This window comes from Ovis canadensis, chromosome 15, assembly GCF_042477335.2.
Source record: "Ovis canadensis isolate MfBH-ARS-UI-01 breed Bighorn chromosome 15, ARS-UI_OviCan_v2, whole genome shotgun sequence".
Lineage (NCBI taxonomy): Eukaryota > Metazoa > Chordata > Mammalia > Artiodactyla > Bovidae > Ovis > Ovis canadensis.
Window position 1 is genome coordinate 85,677,970 of NC_091259.1, and position 21,086 is coordinate 85,699,055.

Below are 21,086 nucleotides of genomic sequence, written 5' to 3' on the forward strand. Positions count from 1 at the left end.
GGGAAATGTAATTTTATTTATTTTCAAAAAATAAATTTATTTATTTTAATTAGAGGTTAATTACTTTACAATATTGTATTGGTTTTGCCATACATCAACATGAATCTGCCACAGGTATACACGTGTTCCCCATCCTGAACCCTCTCCCTCCTCCCTCCCTGTACCATCCCTCTGGGTCGTCTCAGGGCACCAGCCCCAAGCATCCAGTATCCTGCATCGAACCTGGACTGGTTATTCGTTTCATATATGATATTATACATGTTTCAATGACATTCTTCCAAATCATCCCACCCTCTCCCTCTCCCATGGAGTCCAAATTACTTTCAGTTTTGGATTTCTTAATTCTAAAAAGGTGTGTGTATGTATGTGTCTGTGTGTTCAGTTGCTTCCAGCTCTTTGTGACCCCAGGAACCACAGCCTGCCCAGCTCCTCAGTTAATGGAACTTTCCAAGCAAGAATACTGGAGCAAGTTGCCATTTCCTATTCCAGGGGATATACCTGACCCAAGGATTAAATCCGAGTCCCCTGCATCTCTTGCATTGGCAGGCAGATTGTTTACCACTGAGGCACTGGGAATCCCCTGAAAAGGTATACAGCTGCTCAACTCAAGACCTCTATAAGTGTCAAATTATCTTCCTAGAATCATTTCCTTCCCGAATTTTTGAATCTGACAATATCTCCTTTAAAGAAAACCTTTCTTCTGCACACTATGTTTTGACATTTGTTCCTAGATTTTTAACCCTACTTTTTTTTTGTTTTTGTTTTTAATTAATGAAAGTCTTAAACTTTACTATGAATTGTATGTGTGGTTAGTTAGTAAATGTTTCTTTATTCATCTAGATTATACGGTTCATTTTTATACAAACTAATGGGTTTTTAAAGAAATGTAAAGCACTTAGAGACAGACAAAGAAGAATTAAATAGTTGATAAATATTAATACACTTGAAATAATAATGTTTGAATGAATGGATACATACAAAACGTATGATAGAATTTGAAGAGCCAGGAAGTTTTACACAGGGTTTCACAGATAAGGTCAAGACATAAAATGAAGCATGACAAGTTTTGAAAACTGCAACAATTTCCTATGGCTTAACTTTACTATAGATACTCATTTATTAAGTAATTTGATAAAATTATATTTCTCATGCATCATACCGTATAATTTTGCAAAAATAATAACTACTATATGTGTGTGCATATGTGTTATATAAATCTTTGAAACCATCTTTTATTTTTTAGTTTTCCTAGAGCATTTTTCACATCCTTGTTCCGTAGGCTGTAAATCAGAGGATTTAACATGGGAATCATAAGGGTGTAAAACAATGAGGTCATTTTGTCTTGATCTAAAGAGTAGATTGAACTTGGCCTAAAGTACATAAAAAGCATAGTTCCCTGGAAAATTGCCACAGCGGTTAAGTGGGAGGCGCAGGTGGAGAAAGCTTTGAACCTCCCCTTAGTAGAATGGATCTTTGAGACTGCTAGGATGATATAACAGTAAGAGACAAGAACTCCTGAAATTGAGCTCAATTCAATGAAGCCGAAAACAATAAATACTATCCATTCATTGACCTGTGTATCAGAGCAGGAAAGAAGGTAGAGTGGAGGTAAGTCACAGAAGAAGTGGTTAATCTCATTTGACCCACAAAAGCATAAGTGGAATGCTAATGTCGTGTGGATCAAAGCATCTGTCATTCCCACCAGGTAAACCCCAGCCACCAGCAGGGAGCACACCCCACTGGACATGCTGACCGCATAGAGCAAGGGGCTGCTGATGGCCCTGTATCGATCATAGGCCATCACTGCCAGCAGGAGACACTCAGAATCTGCAAAGGTACAGGCAATCAAGAACTGTAGGGCACAGCCATAGAAGGGGATTGATTTGTTCTTGGCCAAAAGGTCAACCAGCATTTTGGGCCCAATGGCTGTGGAATAGCAGAGGTCACAGAAGGAGAGGTGGCTGAGGAAAAAGTACATTGGCGTTTGCAGCTGGGGATCCATTCTAATCAAAATTATCATTCCAAGATTTCCCAGAAGATTAATGAGATAGACCATCAGCAACATGGCAAATAAGGTCACTTTCACTTCCAGATCACTGGTAATCCCCAAGAAAATGAATTCAGTCACAGAGGAGCAATTTTCTTTCTCCATTCTTTAATTTTTCTTATCTAAATTTTTGACAAAATGATCAGGAAAAGTGTAGACAAATGTACGGACATCTGCAAAATATCTGTAAAGGAGAGCACAGTCTCTTTGTGTAAATGTCATTTTATACTCAGAAAATTACCCAATCATGCCCCTACTTTTTGAAGGAACATTGTTACCTACCTGGCAAAATAAAAACAAACAAAAAACTATATTACACATTGAAAAAGTTTTATCTAAGTCTGCATGTCATTATGATGTATATAAAACTCTATGAGTTTTTCATTTTCCTAGGTTTTTGCCTTCTTACCTCTGGAGGTATAATTGGAAGAATTAATGTCTTATTTTATGTTCAAAATACCATAGAAGAGACACCAATGTTTGAGAGACCTGGCTGTTAGTTATAGGATTAAGCATTTTCCATCTCTGGAAATAGTCATTTGGGCACAAAAATTTGTTACCATTGTTGTGTTTTTCAGAATACAGCTCAGCTAATATTGATTCGAAATGATTGTCTATACATTCTAGAGCATATCAGCAACCATTCATAATGAAAATTACTATGTTGCCGTCCTGGTCTGTTACCTTCAGCATCTGGTAGACATAAAATAGGCCTTATTGAGCTTTACTGTAGAAACGTGTTGCTCCTTTGCCACAGTTCTCATTACTGATCTCTGCCTCGCCCTGGTGCCAGAGGATGGATCCCTTGACCAGCCAAAGAAAAACGATACAAACAAGTGAAAACAATAGAATTTAACACACGCATTTGTGTGTCTTTGATTTTAATTGACTTTTGTATTAAAAAGAAAATGAGATGAGGTGTAATGAACACTTCCGATGTGTCGAGTGTCCTCCTTGTGTATGTATCTGCTTGCGTCATGTCTGCATGTCTCTATTGATCTAAGACTTAGCATATTGGTGACAGGTTTTCTTTAAGTATATATTGGCATATGATTTACATGAAGTTAAGTTTCCAAATATTGCTATTTATAGTATTCTGCCTATATTATATCTGAAATAAAATTTTAAAAACATATGTATATGCTTCCCCAGTGACAAAGAGTAAAGGCTTTCCTGTGAATCTAAATTAAAAGAAAATAATTAAACAGTCATTTTATAGATGCTAGAGACAGATTCTTCCAATTTTGAGAAGAAAATATTTTCTGATTTTTAAACTCATGAGTTTATTATATTGAGTTGGTAGGCATAAGTAATTAATTGATAAATTTCTCATTTTTTAATGCTAAGTTTTTTTCCTGTATTCTTAAATCTGGAGACTCAAGAACATACCTGGAATGAGCAGGGCTTTCTGTCCTTGCGGCCGCTGCTGCTGCTGCTAAGTTGCTTCAGTCGTGTTCAACTCTGTGTGACCCCATGTCCTTGCTACTGATGTCTAAAAAATAAACAGCTAACCTTTTATTTTGCCAGGTAGCATTTGGGACTTAAGTCTCTGAAGAATCCGCCCTCTGGCTCAGTGTTTGCTAACATTTGGTTAATTATATTTTCTGCTCTGTATTTTCCCCTGTGAAAATAGTAACAACCTTTGCAAAAATTAAGCTTTATTTCTTCACTATTGTCAACATATTGATCTGACAGTAAGAAAAATACAGATTATGCTTAGTCTAAGCTGCACAGTTACACTGAATCTAAACTCCCCTTACCTAGTCAAAGCAGAGATCCGATGAATTACAAGATTTCCCAACTTAGTAATTTACATCTTCCTATTATTCATTTGGTTTCTTCCTTTTTGAAATATCCACCTTCCCCATGTCATTTAGCAATATTTCCAGTAATAAAAGTATATGAAGAAATGTCAAAGCAATGCATGAAAAGCCAATAGATTCAAATAATCAGTACCTAAAATCAATTCTTTTTGATTAAAGCGATGATTTGATGTAGTTTGTGGGGATACTTGGATTCCACTAACAAACATTAGAAATGAAAAGTGAGGAAAATGGACTTATTTTATACCTGCACTTTATCTTTTTAGAACAAAGATTGACTGAGATGTTAAAGCCTTTTTATGACTCACAATTCCCGTCTTATTAAAGAGGCAAAAACAAGATATGTGTATTTGAGATATGTGTAAAGAGAATTGATGATGAATTTAAGTCCTCTTAGGCTTCAAAATCACTGCAGATGGTGACTACAGCCATGAAATTAAAAGATGCTTGTGACTTTCCTGGTGGCTCACGTGGTAAAGCATCTGTCTACAATGCAGGAGACCTGGGTTCGAGCCCTGGGTTGGGAAGATCCCCTGGAGAAGGAAATGGCAATCCACTCCAGTACTATTGCCTGGGAAAATCCCATGGATAGAGGAGCCTGGTAGGCCCCAGTCTATGTTGTCGCAAAGAGTTGGACACAACTGAGCGACTTCACTTCACTGTGCCTTGGAAGAAAAGCTAGGACTAAGCTTGGAAGGAAAGTTATGACCAACCTAGATAGCATATTAAAAAGCAGAGACATTACTTTGCCAACAAAGATCCGTCTATCAAGGCTATGGTTTTTCCAGTGGTCACATATGGATGTGAGAGTTGGACTGTGAAGAAAGCTGAGCACCGAAGAATAGATGCTTTTGAACTGTGATGTTGGAGAAGACTCTTGAGAGTCTCTTGGACTGCAAGGAGATCCAACCAGTCCATTCTAAAGGAGACCAGCCCTGGGTGTTCTTTGGAAGGACTGGTGCTAAAGCTCAAACTCCAGTATTTTGGCCACCTCATGCCAAGAGTTGACTCATTGGAAAAGACCCTGATGCTGGGAAGGATTGGGGGCAGGAAGAGAAGGGGACGACTGAGGATGAGATGCCTGGATGGCATCACCGACTCGATGGACGTGAGTTTGAGTGATCTCCGGGAGTTGGTGATGGACAGGGAGGCCTGGTGTGCTACAATACATGAGGACGCAAAGAGTTGGACACAACTGAAGTGACTTAACAGCAGCAGCCGCAGGCATAAAATGTTTTATTAACAAATTTATTTTACCAAAACAGTAGCTACTTGTTCTAGAGTCTTGGAATCATTACCTGGAAACCTTACCTGAGATGAGTAGGTCTTGGGCAGCTGAATAAGCAGATAGGCTTTTATGTTACCAGGCACAGTTCAGTTCAGTCGCTCAGTTGTGTCCGACTCTTTGCAACCCCATGAATCGTAGCACGCCAGGCCTCCCTGTCCATCACCATCTCCTGGAGTTCACTCCGACTCACATCCATCGAGTCGGTGATGCCATCCAGCCATCTCACCCTCTGTCGTCCCCTTCTCCTCCTGCCCCCAATCCCTCCCAGCATCAGAGTCTTTTCCAATGAGTCAACTCTTCGCATGAGGTGCCCAAAGTACTGGAGCTTCACCTTTAGCATCATTCCTTCCAAAGAACACCCAGGACTGATCTCCTTCAGAATGGACTGGTTGGATCTCCTTTCAGTCCAAGGGACTCTCAAGAGTCTTCTCCAACACCACAGTTCAAAAACATCAATTCCTCGGTGCTCAGTCTTCTTCACAGTCCAACTCTCAAATCCATACATGACCACTGGAGAAACCATAGCCTTGACTAGATGGACCTTAGTCGGCAAAGTAATGTTTCTGCTTTTGAATAGGCTATCTAGGTTGGTCATAACTTTCCTTCCAAGGAGTAAGCCTCTTTTAATTTCATGGCTGCAATCACCATCTGTAGTGATTTTGGAGCCCAAAAAAATAAAGTCTGACACTGTTTCCACTGTCTTCCCGTCTATTTCCCATGAAGTGATGGGACCAGATGCCATGATCTTCGTTTTCTGAATGTTGAGCTTTAAGCCAACTTTTTCACTCTCCTCTTTCACTTTCATCAAGAGGCTTTTTAGTTCTTCTTCACTTTCTGCCATAAGGGTGGTGTCATCTGCATATCTGAGGTTATTGACATTTCTCCCAGCAATCTTAATTCTAGCTTGTGCTTTTCCAGCCCAGCGTTTCTCATGATGTACTCTGCATATAACTTCAATAAGCAGGATGACAATATACAGCCTTGATGTATTCCTTTTCCTATTTGGAACCAGTCTGTCGTTCCATGTCCAGTTCTAACTGTTGTTTCCTGACCGGCACACAGATTTCTCAAGAGGCAGGTTAGGTGGTCTGGTATTCCCATCTCTTTCATTGTGATCCACAAAGTCAAAGGCTTTGGCATAGTCAGTAAAGCAGAAATAGATGTTTTCCTGGAACTCTCTTGCTTTTTCCATGATCCAGCGGATGCTGGCAATTTGATCTCTTGTTCCTCTGCCTTTTCTAAAATCAGCTTGAACATCAGGAAGTTCACAGTTCACGTATTGCTGAAGCCTGGCTTGGAAACTTTTGAGCATTACTTTACTATTGCGTGAGATGATTTCAATTGTGCAGTAGTTTGAGCATTCTTTGGCATTGTCTTTCTTTGGGATTGGAATGAAAACTGACCTTTTCCAGTTCTGTGGCCACTGCTGAGTGTTCCAAATGTGCTGGCATATTGAGTGCAGCACGTTCACAGCATCATCTTTCAGGATTTTAAATAGCTCCACTGGAATTCCATCACCTCCACTAGCTTTGTTCATAATGATGCTTTCTAAGGCACACTTGACTTCACACTCCAGGATGTCTGGCTCTAGATGAGTGATCACACCATCGTGATTATCTGGGTCATGAAGATTTTTTTGTACAGTTTCTTCTGTGTATTCTTGCCACTTCTTCTTAATATCTTCTGCTTCTTTTTAGTCCAGACCATTTCTGTCCTTTATCAACCCCATCTTTGCATGAAATGTTCCCTTGGTATCTCTAATTTTCTTGAAGAGAGCTCTAGTCTTTCCCATTCTGTTTTCCTCTATTTCTTTGCATTGATCACTGAAGAAGGCTTTCTTATCTCTTCTTGCTATTCTTTGGAACTCTGCATTCAGATGCTTATATCTTTCCTTTTCTCCTTTGTTTTTCACCTCTGTTCTTTTCACAGCTATTTGTAAGGCCTCCCCAAACAGCCATTTTGCTTTTTTGCATTTCTTTTCCGTGGGGATGGTCTTGATCCTTGTCTCCTTTACAATGTCATGAACCTCATTCCATAGTTCATCAGGCACTCTATCTACCAGATCTAGGCCCTTATATATATTTCTCACTTCCACTGTATAATCATAAGGGATTTGATTTAGGTCATACCTGAATGGTCTAGTGGTTTTCCCTACTTTCTTCAATTTAAGTCTGAATTTGGTAATAAGGAGTTCATGACCTGTGCCACAGTCAGCTCCTGGTCTTGTTTTTGCTGACTGTTTAGAGCTTTTCCATCTTTGGCTGCAAAGAATATAATCAATCTGATTTCACTGTTGACCATCTGGTGATGTCCATGTGTAGAGTCTTCTCTTGTGTTGTTGGAAGAGGGTGTTTGCTATGACCAATTCATTTTCTTGGCAAAACTTGATTAGTCTTTGTCTTGCTTCATTCCACATTACCAGGCACAGTGGGACTTAAATCCCTCTGCTAGTGTGTCTAGGTTTTAACATTATGCGAACACATCATTGAAGTTATTTCTGCTTCTGTGTCCCCCTGTGAATTCAGAAACAACTTAGCAAAGTCTGAACTTTTATGCTTCACTATTGTCACCAAATTAATCTATGGTATGAAGAAGACTGCAAAGGTATTTAAGGTGCTCCCCACAGTTGTGCTCTCTCTGCTCAAAAAGGTACACCAGTTGAGAGTTGTGAGTTAAATTTTATTTGGGGCAAAATGAGGACTGCAGCCTGGGAGATAGCAGCTCAGGTAGCTCTGAGAGATTTCTCCAAAGAGGCACTGGGAAAAGATCAATATATGAAATTTTGATAAAGGGAGAGTTCTATGCAATCAAATGCTTATTTTACAAAAGCTTTTCTGATGGTCACAAGGAGCTAATGTCTCCATGAAGGGATTTAGTGATTTTCTAGGTATGAATAGATGCAAGGATTTGGATCATAAAATCAGTTTCTGAAAATATCTAACATCTAAAGACCAAGTTCCACCAGTTTCCCTGGGGCACAGAGTGCCTCCCTCTCTACCCTGAATTCCTCTCAGGGTGTGTCACAGGTCAGCAGCAGCTGCAGCACGGGGTTCAGTTTCCACACAGGCAGGTGGCAAATACCCTTGTTGTTGTTCAGTTGTTGGCAAAGATTTTTGGCAAGTGCTAATTTGTAATTGACACCTCCATCAATATTCTCCTTCTTTAGTCAGAGGAAATCTAATGAAAATCAAATAGATCCCTCTTTTCCAAATTCTTTGGATTGTTCATTGTGTTTTTGAAGCATTCTCCTTAACTACCTCATGTGGAAATATTACTACACTTTGACCATATTTATTTTTATTTAAATGTTATATATATTTCATATAAATAGTTCTTTGGGTTTAAATATATTTTCAAGGTTGCTCACCCATCACCATTATCTCCTTCTGGAACATTTGCATCAATGAAACACTCATGCTAGTGTCTGTCACTGCCTCTTCTTCCCTTGCCCAGCTCTGGCAAACACTAATCTTCTTTCTGAGCCTAAGTAATTGCATCTTCTGGCCAATTCACATACAAAGAATCATGAAATAATGTGTATCTATGTGTGTGTCCTGTCAGGTTTCTTTTCTTCAGTTCAGTGTCTTTAAGGTTAAGTCATGTTGCTGAATGCATTGGAATTTCATTTCATTAAATGGCACAACAATACTGCGTTTTATAGATACAACACATTTTATTGACCCATTCTTCAGATGGATGGATGTGGCTTGTCTCTACTCTTTATCTATTATGAACAATGATGTTTTAACATTTATGTCAATGTTGCCTTTCAAGGCAGCCTTCAAAACCAAACATCAGCTTATTCCCATCCTTCAATCTCATACTGATAGTTTACAGTGAACAATGTCGGAGTTGTGATCTCCAAAGAAGATTTTGCTTCAGGACCAGGGACCAGGCTTGATCACTCAGAGCTTTTGTGTGGCAGAAGTTTTGATACAGTGAGAAAAAGACAGAGAAAGCTTCTGACATAGGCATCAGAAGGGGGTGGAGGGTGTCCCACTCACTAGTTTTATCAAGCCCGTATAAACTTTGAGCCAGGGACTTCCCTGGAGGCTCAGACGGTTTAGTGTCTGTCTGCAATGTGGGAGACCTGGGTTCGATCCCTGGGTCAGGAAGAACCCCTGGAGAAGGAAATGGCAATCCACTCCATTACTATTGCCTGGAAAATCCGATGAACTGAGAAGCCCGGTAGGCTACAGTCCATGGGGTTGCAAACAGTCAGACACGACTGAGCAACTTCACTTTATATACATTTACCAAACCCATTCCCCCAACACTATTATCAGACACACTTCCACAACATAGGTTTTAAAAGAGCAAGATTAGTCAGAAGGTTCTTGCCAAGAAGGAGAAACATGTCCTTAAGCGAGATACATTGTTGTTACATAATCACTGAGTGAGAGAGTGAAGTTGCTCAGTCGTGTCTGACTCTTTGTGACCCCATGGACTGTAGCCTACAGTCCATGGGATTTTCCAGGCAAGAGTACTGGAGTGGGGTGCCATTTTAGTACAGAGCTTAAGGAAAAACACACCCTAGAGCAAGAAGAGCTGTTTTGTGTAATCATTAGCTCTGGGGTTAAAGAAAATATGTGATTAAGACAAGCCCCAGACGCCTTCAGTTCAATTCAGTTCAGTTGCTCAGTCGTGTCCGACTCTCTGCAACCCCATGAATTGCAGCATGCCAGGCTTCCCTGTCCATCACCATCACCTGGAGTTCACTCAGACTCAAGTCCATCGAGTCAGTGATGCCATCCAGCCATCTCATCCTCTGTCATCCCCTTTTCATCCTGCCACCAATCCCTCCCAGCATCAGAGTCTTTTCCAAGGAGTCAACTCTTTGCGTGAGGTGGCCAAAATACTGGAGTTTCAGGTTTAGCATCATTCCTTCCAAAGAAATCCCAGGGCTGATCTCCTTCAGAATGGACTGGTTGGATCTCCTTGCAGTCCAAGGGACTCTCAAGAGTCTTCTCCAACACCACAGTTCAAAAGCATCAATTCTTCAGCACTCAGCCTTCTTCACAGTCCAACTCTCACATCCATACATGACCACAGGAAAAACCATAGCCTTGACTAGATGGACCTTTGTTGGCAAAGTAATGTCTCTGCTTTTGAATATGTCATCTAGGTTGGTCATAACTTTCCTTCCAAGGAGTAAGTGTCTTTTAATTTCATGGCTGCAGTCACCATCTGCAGTGATTTTGGAGCCCCAAAAAATAAAGTCTGACACTGTTTCCACTGTTTCCTCATCTATTTCACATGAAGTGATGGGATCAGATGCCATAATCTTCGTTTTCTGAATGTTGAGCTTTAAGCCAACTTTTTCACTCTCCTCTTTCACTTTCATCAAGAGGCTTTTTAGTTCCTCTTCACTTTCTGCCATAAGGGTGGTGTCATCTGCATATCTGAGGTTATTGATATTTCTCCCGGCAATCTTGATTCCAGCTTGTGCTTCTTCCAGCCCAGCATTTCTCATGATGTACTCTGCATATAACTTCAATAAGCAGGGTGACAATATAAGCCTTGACACACTCCTTTTCCTATTTGGAACCAGTCTGTTTTTCCATGTTCAGTTCTGTTGCTTCCTGACCTGCATATAGGTTTCTCAAGAGGCAGGTTAGGTGGTCTGGTATTACCATCTCTTTCAGAATTTTCCATAGTTTATTGTCATCCACACTGTCAAAGGCTTTGGCATAGTCAATGAAGCAGAAATAGATGTTTTTCTGGAACTCCCTTGCTTTTTCAATGATCCAGAGGATGTTAGCAATTTGATCTCTGGTTCCTCTGCCTTTTGTAAAACCAGCTTGAACATCTGGAATTTCATGGTTCATGTATTGCTGAAGCCTGGCTTGGAGAATTTTGAACATTACTAGCGTGTGAGATGAGTTAGACATTTACCCAAGTCTAACATTGTTTTTGTCATATTTACACTTTTTATTTCAGTGGCAAGGATGAAAGAAGAGATCAAGACATATGACTATAATATTAACACATGTCACACTCATTGATAAATTGCATTTTGACAATGATATTTACCATCACACATTGCACTGGTTGTGTGAGAAGAATGTGGTGTTGAAAGATTAAATGGGTTGACCAGTTTTCCCAGCACCAATTGTTAAAGAGATTGTCTTTACTCCATTGTATATTTTTGCCTCCTTTGTCAAAGATAAAGTGTCTATAGGTGTGTGGATTTATCTCTGGGTTTTCTATTTTGTTCCCTTGATCTATATTTCTATCTTTGTATCTACTGTCTTGATGACTGTGGCTTTGTAGTAGTGCCTGAAGTCAGGCAGGTTGATTCCTCCAGTTCCATTCTTCTTTTTCAAGATTGCTTTGGCTATTCAAGGCTTTTTGTATTTCCATACAAATCTTGAAATTATTTGTTCTAGCTCTGTGAAAAATACCGCTGGTAGCTTGATAGGGGTTGCATTGAATATGTAGGTTGCTTTGGATAGTATACTCATATTCACTATATTGATTCTTCCCATCCATGAACATGGTATATTTCTCCATCTATTAGTGTCCTCTTTGATTTCTTTCATCAGTGTTTTATAGTTTTCTATACATACGTCTTCAGTTTCTTTAAGTAGATATATTCTTAAGTATTTTATTCTTTTAGTTGCAATGATGAATGGAATTGTTTCCTTAATTTCTTTTTCTACTTTCTCATTATAGTGTATAGGAATGCAAGGGATTTCTGTGTGTTGATTTTATATCCTGCAACTTTACTATATTCATTGATTAGCTCCAGTAATTTCCTGGTAAAAGAATGAAATTAGATCACTTTCTAACACCATATACAAAAATAAACTTAAAATGGATTAAAGATCTAAATATAAGTCCAGAAACTATAAAACTCCTAGAGGAGAACATAGGCAAAACACTCTCAGACATAAATCACAGCAGGATCCTTTATGATCCACTTCCCAGAATACTGGAAATAAAAGCAAAAATAAATAAATGGGATCTAATTAAAATTAAAAGTTTCTGCACAAAGAAGGAAAATATAAGCAAGGTGAAAAGACAGCCTTCTGAATGGGAGAAAATAATAGCAAATGAAGCAAATGACAAACAACTAATCTCAAAAATATACAAGCAACTTATGCAGCTCAATTTCAGAAAAATAAACAACCCAATCAAAAAATGGGCCAAAGAACTAAACAGACATTTCTCCAAAGAAGACATATGGATGGCTAACAAACACAAGAAAAGATGCTCAATATCACTCATTATCAGAGAAATGCAAATCAAGACCACAATGAGGTACCATTTCACACCAGTCAGAATGGCTGTGATCCAAAAGTCTACAAGCAATAAATGCTGGAGAGGGTGTGGAGAAAAGGGAACCCTCTTCCACTGTTGGTAGGAATGCAAACTAGTACAGCCACTATGGAGAACAGTGTGGAGATTCCTTAAAAAAAACAGAAATAGAACTGCCATATGACCCAGCAATCCCACAGCTGGGCATACACACTGAGGAAACCAGAATTGAAAGAGACATGTGTACCCCAATGTTCATCTCAGCACTGTTTATAATAGCTAGGACATGGAAACAACCTAGATGTCTATCAGCAGATGAATGGATAAGAAAGCTGTGGTACATATATACAATGGAGTATTACTCAGCCATTAAAAATAATACATTTGAATCCGTTCTAATGAGGTGGGTGATACTGGAGCCGATTATACGGAGTGAAGTAAGCCATAAAGAAAAACACCAATACAGTGTACTAACACATATATATGGAATTTAGAAAGATGGTAATGATAACCCTGTATGAGAGACAGCAAAAGAGACACAGATGTATAGAACGGACTTTTGGACTGTGAGGGAGAGGGAGAGTGTGGGATGATTTGGGAGAATGGCATTGAAACATGTATACTATCATGTAAGAAACGAATCGCCAGTCTATGTTCGATACAGGATACAGGATGCTTGGGGCTGGTGCATGGGGAGGATCCAGAGAGATGATATGGGGTGGGAGGTGGGAGGGGAGTTCATGTTTGGGAACTCATGTACACCCGTGGTGGATTCATGTCAATGTATGGCAAAATCAATACAGTATTGTAAAGTAAAATAAAGTAAAAATAAAAACTAAAAAAAAAAGAACGATTAAATAGGAAAAGAATGAAGACTCTTGAGATAGACAGAGTGTTAACATATATTAGTAAACCAATAATTAATGGCATAACATTGAAACCATAGGCTTCCCTTGTGGCTCAGCTGGTAAAGAATTTGCCTGCAATGCGAGAGCCCTGGGTTTGATCTCTGGGTTGGGAAGATCCCCTGGAGAAGGGAACCGCTACCTACTCCAGTATTCTGGCCTGGAGAATTCCATGGACTGTTTAGTCCATGAGGTGGCAAAGAGTCAGACACGACTGAATGCCTTTCACTCACTCATTGGCACCATATTTTATCTGACTTTAATATATTCCAGCCAATGTTTTCTGTCATGTTACTTCTCATAAGCAACAGTTGAAAAGAAGTTTGAATAAAGTAATAAAATATACCAGAAATCAAAACCCACAAATCTTTTATATTATAGAATAGCTATTTTACGGTGTTTTTTACCATGATAACTCTTCTTAACATGCCATCAGTTCAGTTCAGTTCAGTCACTCAGTCGTGTCCGACTCTTTGCGACCCCATGAATCGCAGCACGCCAGGCCTCCCTGTCCAACACTAACTCCCTGAGTTCACTCAGACTCTCGTCCATCAAGTCAGTGATGTTATCCAGCCATCTCACCCTCTGTCGTCCCCTTCTCCTCCTGCCCCCAATCCCTCCCAGCATCAGAGTCTTTTCCAATGAGTCAACTCTTCACATGAGGTGGCCAAAGTACTGGAGTTGTAGCTTTAGCATCATCCCTTCCAAAGAAATCCCAGGGTTGATCTCCTTCAGAATGGACTGGTTGGATCTCCTTGCAGTCCAAGGGGCTCTCAAGAGTCTTCTCCAACACCGCAGTTCAAAGGCATCAATTCTTCAGTGCTCAGCCTTCTTCACAGTCCAACTCTCACATCCATACATGACTACTGGAAAAACCACAGCCTTGACTAGACAGACCTTAGTCGGCAAAGTAATGTCTCTGCTTTTGAATATGCTATCTAGGTTGCTCATAACTTTTCTTCCAAGGAGTAAGCGTCTTTTAATTTCATGGCTGCAATCACCATAGTGTTTTACAAATACCACCATGAAAAGCAAAGGAATTTCATAGGCTTTATTTTTTCATTCTGAAATATTTTTACATAAGGACATTTTATTTACAATGGCAGCTGGAAAATTTAAGACCATCTGAGGCTTTTAACTTTGCAATTTTAATGTGTAGATAAGAGTGTTCTTCAGTAGTTTATGGCATATCAAATATATGATTGGATTGTAGCCTAGCTTTCTCAGCAAACTGATTCAGTGTTTTAGCCTTCAGGAAGCCATATCAAAGTCAGATGTAATAGTCAAATATCAAGAAGTTATAGCTTCTTACTTCTAGTGCAATTAACAAACACATGTGTCTTTATAAGAATATTATCTTAGTGTCCATAACAATTTTATGCACCTTCCAAAAAACTGTTGTGTATATTACATACAATATATATACACTGTTGTGAAATATGTGTCTATGTGTGTGTGTGTTAAGATACTTAACAAATCTTCAATGAATTTTGTGTTATTGAGACATAAGTAATAGTCAAAAAATGTTGCCGACTGTTTTTAGGTAAATTCATTTTTATTTATTTTATATCCCAGGCAAAATTCAGTGCTTGTTAAAAAGGATGAAATGCTAGTTCTTTAGCAAAGAATTCTTACAAAAAGGGTGATATAAAGCAATGCCTTAAAGGTGATTGTTTGTAAACCATAGAGAGGTGGGCATTTAACCAGGGTTGAAGATGAGGAGGCAGAAAATAAAATTATCTTGGAAGAAGTGCAGAAGAATTGATAGTTGATAACAACAGCACAATATTGTACTTTAACAAGTAGATAGCTCTTCTGTATGTCTTTAAAATCTAATCTTTAGATATCTAATGTTTATCTTTAACTTATATGCAGAGTACATCATGAGAAACGCTGGGCTGGAAGAAGCACAAGCTGGAATCAAGATTGCTGGGAGAAATATCAATAACCTCAGATATGCAGATGACACCACCCTTATGGCAGAAAGTGAAGAGGAACTCAAAAGCCTCCTGATGAGAGTGAAAGAAGAGAGCGAAAAAGTTGGCTTAAAGCTCAACATTCAAAAAACGAAGATCATGGCATCTGGTTCCATCACTTCATGGGAAATAGATGGGGAAACAGTGGAAACAGTGTCACAAAACTTTATTTTGGGGAGCTACAAAATCACTGCAGATGGTGATTGCAGCCATGAAATTAAAAGACGCTTATTCCTTGGAAGGAAAGTTATGAGCAACCTAGATAGCCTATTCAAAAGCAGAGACATTACTTTGCCAACAAATGTCCGTCTAGTCAAGGTTTTGGTTTTTCCAGTGGTTATGTATGGATGTGAGATTTGGACTGTGAAGAAAGCTGAGCACCGAAGAATTGATGCTTTTGAACTGTGGTGTTGGAGAAGACTCTTGAGAGTCCCTTGGACTGCAAGGAGATCCAACCAGTCCATCCTAAAGGAAATCAACCCTGAATATTCATTGAAAGGACTGATGTGGAAGCTGAAACTCCAGTACTTTGGCCGCCTCATGTGAAGAGTTGACTCATTGGAAAAGCATCCCTCTGATGCTTGGAGGGATTGGGGGCAGGAGGAGAAGGGGATGACAGAGGATGAGATGGCTGGATGGCATCACCGACTCAATGGACATGAGTTTGGGTGAACTCCGGGAGTTAGTGATGGACAGGGAGGACTGGCGTGCTGCGATTCATGGGGTCGCAAAGAGTCAGACATGACTGAGCGACTAAACTGAAGTGAACTTATTCAAACATAACTGGCTAACACCATGTGTAATTGTAAGTACAGAATGTGATATAATGTATACATTGAGAAATGATTAGCACAATAAGGTTGGTTAACACAGGCTTCATCTCACAGTGTTACCATTTTGAGTGTGTGTATAGTGAGGACAGTTAAAACGTACTTTTTTTTTTTTTGCAAATTTCTCATGTTTTCATTATTGCTAACTAGATATACCATATACATTTAGGTCCCCTTAATTATTCGTCAAATAACAAAGTTTGTACACTTTTTCCAATATCACCAATTTCCCCTACCTTTTGGGCCCTAGCAACAGTCAACTCAGTCTGTTTTTGTGAATTTCATCTTTTTTTTTTTTTGACTGTAGCACTCAGCTTGCTGGGATCTTAGTTCCCTGATCAGGGATCAAACTGGACTCAGTTTGTGAAAGCGTTGAATTCTAATCACTGGGCTGTCAGGGAGTTTCTGAATTTGACGTTTTAGATTTTACACATAATTGAGATCATATAGTACTTGTCTTCCTCTCTATTAATATTTCACATAACACATGACCTCACAGTTCTTCCATGTTGTAGGGAACATGACTTCTAAAAGACATAGACATGTACACTTCAGTTCAGTTCAGTTTAGTCACTCAGTTGTGTCCAACTCTTTGAGACCCCATGGACTGCAGCACGTCAGTCTTCCTTGTCCATCACCAATGCTGGAGTTTACTTAAACTCATGTCTGTTGAGTCAGTAATGCCACTTTAAGATCTGAATAACTGTCAGATCCTCTGACTACAACCTTTTCATTTCCCAGATTGAATCTTTAAAATTTGACTGAAGATCTCTATCCAAAGTAGCTTTTCTTTTTGAATAGTTTTAGATATTTTTGTTTTGAAATTATAGCCCTTTATGTTTTATGTCATGATGAACTTGAAGCCAATTATGAATTACTTGACTATTTTTTTCATTTGTTTTTAGTACTAACTTCCATAGTGCATAAACTATAAGATCTAGAATAATATACAAAAAGGCTACAGGCTCAAAGATCACTGAGTAAATGCACAATAAATCTTAGTGTAGTTGAAAACGATGTTTGAATTAAACAATGAACAAAATTACTACAATGTAAAAGAAAAATTTTCACATAGACAAAGTGCTACACACACACACACATATAAATCCTTAAAGCATAATGAAACATGACATGTGTGGGGGAACAAAATTAGGATTTAATACAAATATCACTTTAAAAATTTGAGAAATTATTATTCTCATGTATCCTATCATTTAATTTTAGTAGATGAACAAACAATATATGTATATGAATGTGTAGGTGTACACAAATGCCTAATACAAAAAACTAAAACCATTTATGTTTCAATTTTTCCAGGGCCTGTTTCACATCCTTGTTCCTTAGGCTGTAAATCAGAGGGTTTAACATGGGAATCACGAGGCTGTAAAACAATGAGGTCACTTTGTCTTCATCGAGAGAGTAGGATGAGCTCGGCCTGAAATACATGAAGAGCAGGGTTCCCTGGAAAATGGCCACCGCAGTTAGATGGGAGATGCAGGTGGAGAAAGCTTTGAACCTCCCCTCAGCAGAGTGGATTTTCAAGACTGAAAGGATGATATAACAATAAGAGACAAGGACTCCTGAAATTGTACTCAGCTCAATGAAACCGAAAACAATAAACAACACCAACTCATTGACCTGTATATCAGAGCAGGAAAGGAGGAAAAGTGGAGGTAAATCACAGAAGAAATGGTTAATCACATTTGACCCACAGAAACATAAGCGGAATGCTAATGTCGTGTGTATCAGAGCATCTGCCATTGCCACCAGGTAAACCCCAGCCACCAGCAGGGAGCGCACCCTGCTGGACATGCTGACTGCATAGAGCAAGGGGCTGCTGATGGCCTTGTACTGGTCATAGGCCATCACTGCCAGCAGGAGACACTCCGAATCGGCAAAGATACAGAAGACCAAGAATTGCAGAGCGCAGCCACAGAAAGAGATTGACTTGTTCTTGGCAAATAGGTCCACCAGCATCTTAGGGCCGATGGCTGTAGAATAGCAGAGGTCACAGGAGGAGAGGTGGCTGAGGAAAAAGTACATGGGTGTGTGCAGCTGGGGATCCATCCTAATGAGGGTGATCATTCCCAGATTTGCCAGAAGATTGATGACATAAACAAGGAGAAACATTGTAAATAGGATCACTTTGTTCTCAGTGTTCTCAGTAATTCCCAAGAAAATGAACTCAGTCACGGAGGAGCAATTCTCTCTTTCCATTCTTCTTTGATCTTGTGCAAACTTTTGAGAAAGTTATCAAGAAAATCACATATGCATGTTTAATGCTTCTGCACAACAACAACAACAACAAATCATAAGGCAGAGCTTTTTTTTTTTTCCCTTGTCTTTTTATTCTTAGAAAGTAATCCAGTCTTGTATCTTCTCCTTAAAGAGGCATAACTGTCTATTCTGCAATAATAATAGGCATATGAGGAAGACTTTGAGGACGTTCAAGTCAATCCAGATGCCATTCATGAGGTTGCTACTTTCTACAAACTCTTCTCTGAGCCTTATTTTTCTTATATCAGAGAGAAGAGCTGGATGATTTTACCTTTCTTCAATTCTTTAAAACCACATGGAAGAAACACCAGTGTTAGCAAGACCAGATTCTAAGACTTCGGACTGAGCTTTCCCTTTGTTTAAAAATATTCACTTGAATACAAAAAAGATTACTATTTTTTGTCTCTCAAAAAGACAAGATTGGTTTAAGAATGTTCTTCTTAGTTCCAGAAGCAGTGAGTACATCACTGACTAGTAATAATAAAAATCATTGTTACTGGTTTTAGCTTATCTTCTGCTTAGCATTTGGTGAGACATGAAATAAGTTATTACTGACCTGCTCCTAGAAACTTGCTATTGCTTTCCCATAATGCTCATTACCTCTTTGTGGAGAGGTTACCGTCTAGGATGACTCTCTTGACCAGTGGAAGAAAAAGAGCTAAAAGAAGTGAAAACAACAGAATGTACCACATATATTTGCATCACTTTAGATTTTAAATGACTTTCAATTTAATTGAATGTAAATTAGATGAGGGATAATAAATGCTTCTAAAATGCAAAGACTTTGCTCTCTCTGTTGTGTTTATGTGAATGCCTGTGTATATATTTTACTGTAAGTGAAAGCAATGGACTTTTTCTTTAGACCTAAGTAAATATAGTACCTGGTCTACAAGGAGGTGAATTTGTAAATGTTTTTGTTTTTATTGTGATATCTACACTATAAAAGAAAACACACCTTAATTTTTTTGTTTCTATAAAACAAAACACACTTTAAATTCATGTACAGTTGCTCATTGAAAAAAGAGCAAAGACTTTTATGTGAGCCAGCATGAAAATAAAATTACATTATGAATGTTAACAAGTTCAGACAGATTCTTCCAATTTTGTGAAGAAAATATTATTTACCATTAAATGCAGATTTTAGTGAGTAGGTAGGCATAAAGTCCTTCATTTACAAACTTTTATTTTCCCCCCAGTTTAAATATTTTCTCTTATTTTTCTTCAGTTAGGATCTGGAAACGTACCTGAAAAGAGCAGGTCTTGGGTAGCTGAACAGTAATGAGCATTTGGTCTTTTATTTCACCAGGTATATTGGGACTTAAATCCCTGTGCTATGGCCCTTAGGCTTTAGTGTTATTCAAACACTTCATTAATTATATTTCTGCTTCTGTATATTCCCCTGGCAGAGGAAGACATGGCTAGATAGCATCACTGACTCAATGGACGTTAATTTGAGCAAACTCTGGGAGATAGTGGTGGACAGAGGAGCCTGGGGCGCTGCCATCCCTGAGGGTGCAGAGTCAGACAGACTTTGAAACAGGACAACCAGCACACCATTCCCCTGTGAATTCAGAAACAATTTAGCAGAAACGGAGTTTTTCTGCTTCATTATTGTGTCCAAATTGCTCTGTGGAAGGAAGGGTACAGCAAATGGTGTGTATGGTGTGTGTCAGCTACCCGAAAACTACCTCCTCTTTCTTGAGTCAAAGAGGAAACTTAGTGAAATTCTAAAAGATCCCCCTTCATCCAACTCTTTTTGATTGTTCATTGTGTTTTTGAACACAAAATATTCTCCTTCACTACCTCATGTCAGAATATTACACTTTGATCACATTTTCTTTTATCTTGAAATATAATCCTATGTCATAAAATCATCCTTCTAATGTATACAGTTCTTTGATTTTTAGTGCACTTTCAAATTTGTTCACTCATTACTACAATCTACTTCCAGAACATCTTCATCAGCCCCAGAAGAAATCTACACCTTCTAGCTCTCAGTCTCCTTTCCTCCCTCTCGAGCCTGGCAACTGCTAATCTACTTTCTGATCCTGTGTGGTTTCCTATTATTGGCCTTGCGTATAAAGAGAATCATGCTGTGTGTGTGTGCTTCTTGTCAGGTTTATTTTCTTTGGTAAAATATTTACCAGTTTCATCCATGTTGTTACATGTGTTAGAATTCTGTTTCATTATGTGGCTGAATAGCATTTCATGTTAAGGATATAATATACTTTGGTGATCCATTTTTCGGAAGGATGAACACTGGCTTGCTTCTACTGTTCAGCTGATATGACTAATGACACTGTAAACATTCCTGTCAATCCCTTTCAAGATAGCCCTCATTACCAAATATCAGCTTTTCCCCATTCTCCAACCACATATCATCCAAGGACATTTCACTGATTTAGTGACTTCATCACATCGTCTAAATAGTGCACTCTTTTCTGAATTATGTTTATTTTATTTATTTAAGGTTTTTTTTTTAAACTACATTAAAGGCCACAGGAATGAAATCAATGGTTGCTTTGTACTTCCTAAACTATATGGTGTTAGGATTTATAAAGGTAGTGGTTTCTAAATATTTATTGTTATTCATTTTTCACTATCAAATGAAGAACAGAGAACAATTACAAGGATAAAAACATACTTGCTTTGGGAATTTTTTATGTATATAGATCACATG

The 21,086-nt window shown here is 38.7% G+C and overlaps 2 protein-coding genes across 2 annotated transcripts; both read right to left on the bottom strand.

Moving 5' to 3' along the window:
* Positions 1-1,207: 1,207 nt before the first annotated feature.
* LOC138420531 (olfactory receptor 5W2-like) lies at positions 1,208-2,152 on the bottom strand. Its single transcript, XM_069553767.1, has one exon. The coding sequence runs from the start codon at positions 2,150-2,152 to the stop codon at positions 1,208-1,210; it is 945 nt and encodes a 314-aa protein (XP_069409868.1).
* A 15,264-nt stretch (positions 2,153-17,416) lies between these two features.
* LOC138420529 (olfactory receptor 5W2-like) lies at positions 17,417-18,364 on the bottom strand. Its single transcript, XM_069553765.1, has one exon. It carries the CDS (start codon positions 18,344-18,346, stop codon positions 17,417-17,419), a length of 930 nt encoding a protein of 309 aa, XP_069409866.1. The 5' UTR covers positions 18,347-18,364.
* Positions 18,365-21,086: the final 2,722 nt, after the last annotated feature.